This window comes from Belonocnema kinseyi, chromosome 1 (genome assembly GCF_010883055.1).
Source record: "Belonocnema kinseyi isolate 2016_QV_RU_SX_M_011 chromosome 1, B_treatae_v1, whole genome shotgun sequence".
Lineage (NCBI taxonomy): Eukaryota > Metazoa > Arthropoda > Insecta > Hymenoptera > Cynipidae > Belonocnema > Belonocnema kinseyi.
The window spans coordinates 132,531,394-132,533,178 of NC_046657.1; the positions used below are offsets into that span (position 1 = coordinate 132,531,394).

Sequence of the window (1,785 nt, forward strand, 5' to 3'; positions counted from 1 at the left end):
ACGGAGCCGAACAGGATCTATTTTAATAAATCAACGCGAAATTTTTGAAGTTTTAAATTCGGGATAATTCCGCGCCAAATTCGGCTCCGCGTGTTACAAGGTAGGGCTAGTGGCGCCATCTCTTGGTCAGGCCGGAAACTTATCAATCCACCCTCGTATGTACACCTTTTAAGGAAACTGAAAAAAATTACTTTCAAATTAACCGATTTATTTGAAAGTATTTTAATTTTTTCAAATTTTAAAGTGTTAAAAATTTTCGATTTAAAAAAAAATTTGATTTTTCTTCAAAATAACTAATAAAATATTTTTTTCTATATTTTTCAGAAACATGACTGACTATACGACCATTTTAACTGACATAAAATTTCCAAGTGATTGGCTGTACCTAGCAGGCAGTGATGTGACAATGACCGTACTCCGACCACATCATCTTACAAATAAATTAAGTAAGGGTAGAATTATTTATTGGAGACACAGGGGTTCTCTATTTTAAAAAAATGGAAACTGAGTATATATTTTTTTCCAGTTGTAGATTCGTAATTTTATTTGGAAATGCAGCTGCTTGGTTGGAAATTAATTTATAAAGTGAAAATTGAGCTGTCATATTTTTAGTTGAAAAATTGATCTTTGGTATTTCAAAATTCGACAATTTGACTGATAATTTGTCTTTATTGATTAAAAACTCGACTATTTCATTAGAAATTCACGCATTTTGATAAAAAGTCGATATTTTTGTAGAAACTAACCTTTTTCTAAATATTTATCATTTGAGTGAAAAAAAACCTCTTTCAGGTTGAAAATAAAATTACATGCTTGAAAATGAAGCTCTTGTTAGAAATTATTTTTTCCTAAGATTTATCATTTGATTTCCCAATTAATTTTTGCTGTTGAAAAATCGCTACTTATTTGAAAACTTGTTTTTCTTAATAGAAAGGAATTTTTTTGCCGAAACTTGAACTATTTTGTTAAAACTTTTTTTCTTTTTTTATTACAAATTCTTTTGAACTGAGAAGGTAATTATTATTCTAGGTAAATATTCCATCATTTTAATTAAAAATTCATCTATTTGCTTGAACATTTATTTTTTGGCTACACATCTAATTATTCAATTTTTGGTTGACAATTTATCGTTTTTAGTAAAGATCAAATAGGTTGTTGAAATTTCAACTATTTAAGTCGAAAATTGATAGTTTTAGTTGAAAACTCATTCCTATAATTTAAAATCCAGCTATACCAGTTGAAAATTCATAATTTTAGTTGAAAATTAATTAATTTTGAAATTTTTTTCGGTGTTGTTTTGTTACTTATTTAAATTATGAATTGTAAATATACCCTCTTAAGAATGCATAGTGACTCACTCAAAGAGATAGAATAATTCTATCGCTTCCTATCCCTCGACTTCTATCTTTTTCAATCTTTCTTCTTCCAGAAGGGCCCTTCGAAAAACTGTATAGATCTGCCCTTGCCCTCTAGTAATGGGTGTTCCCAGCCCTCCTAAAGGGATTTTGATGGTTTTCGTAAAATTTTTAATAGAAAAATGTATAAATATATAATAAAAATATATATAAAGATAAATTCATTTGGATAACACGTAGGGGAGACCGAGGAGAGTTGTGACAGAGGAGAGTTGTGACAACGTCGATTTTTCGGAACTGACAACTGCCAACGAGCTGGCAACAGCGGACGTTTGTTGTTTTCGAGACTCGCTATGTGACGCAGTAGGGCGGAAACATTAGACGGATAGTGGTTGTGAGTGTAGAACGTTCGTACACAAAAAATTGCAAA

At 30.2% G+C, this 1,785-nt stretch overlaps 1 protein-coding gene across 1 annotated transcript in view; it reads left to right on the plus strand.

Annotated features, from left to right (window-relative positions):
- LOC117171355 overlaps positions 1 to 1,785 on the plus strand; it is a 22,587-nt gene that overhangs the window by 13,978 nt on the left and 6,824 nt on the right. The window contains exon 3 of the mRNA XM_033358603.1: positions 325 to 446. Coding sequence (XP_033214494.1) covers positions 325 to 446 — 122 coding nt within the window. The remainder of the gene's footprint in view (positions 1 to 324; positions 447 to 1,785) is intronic.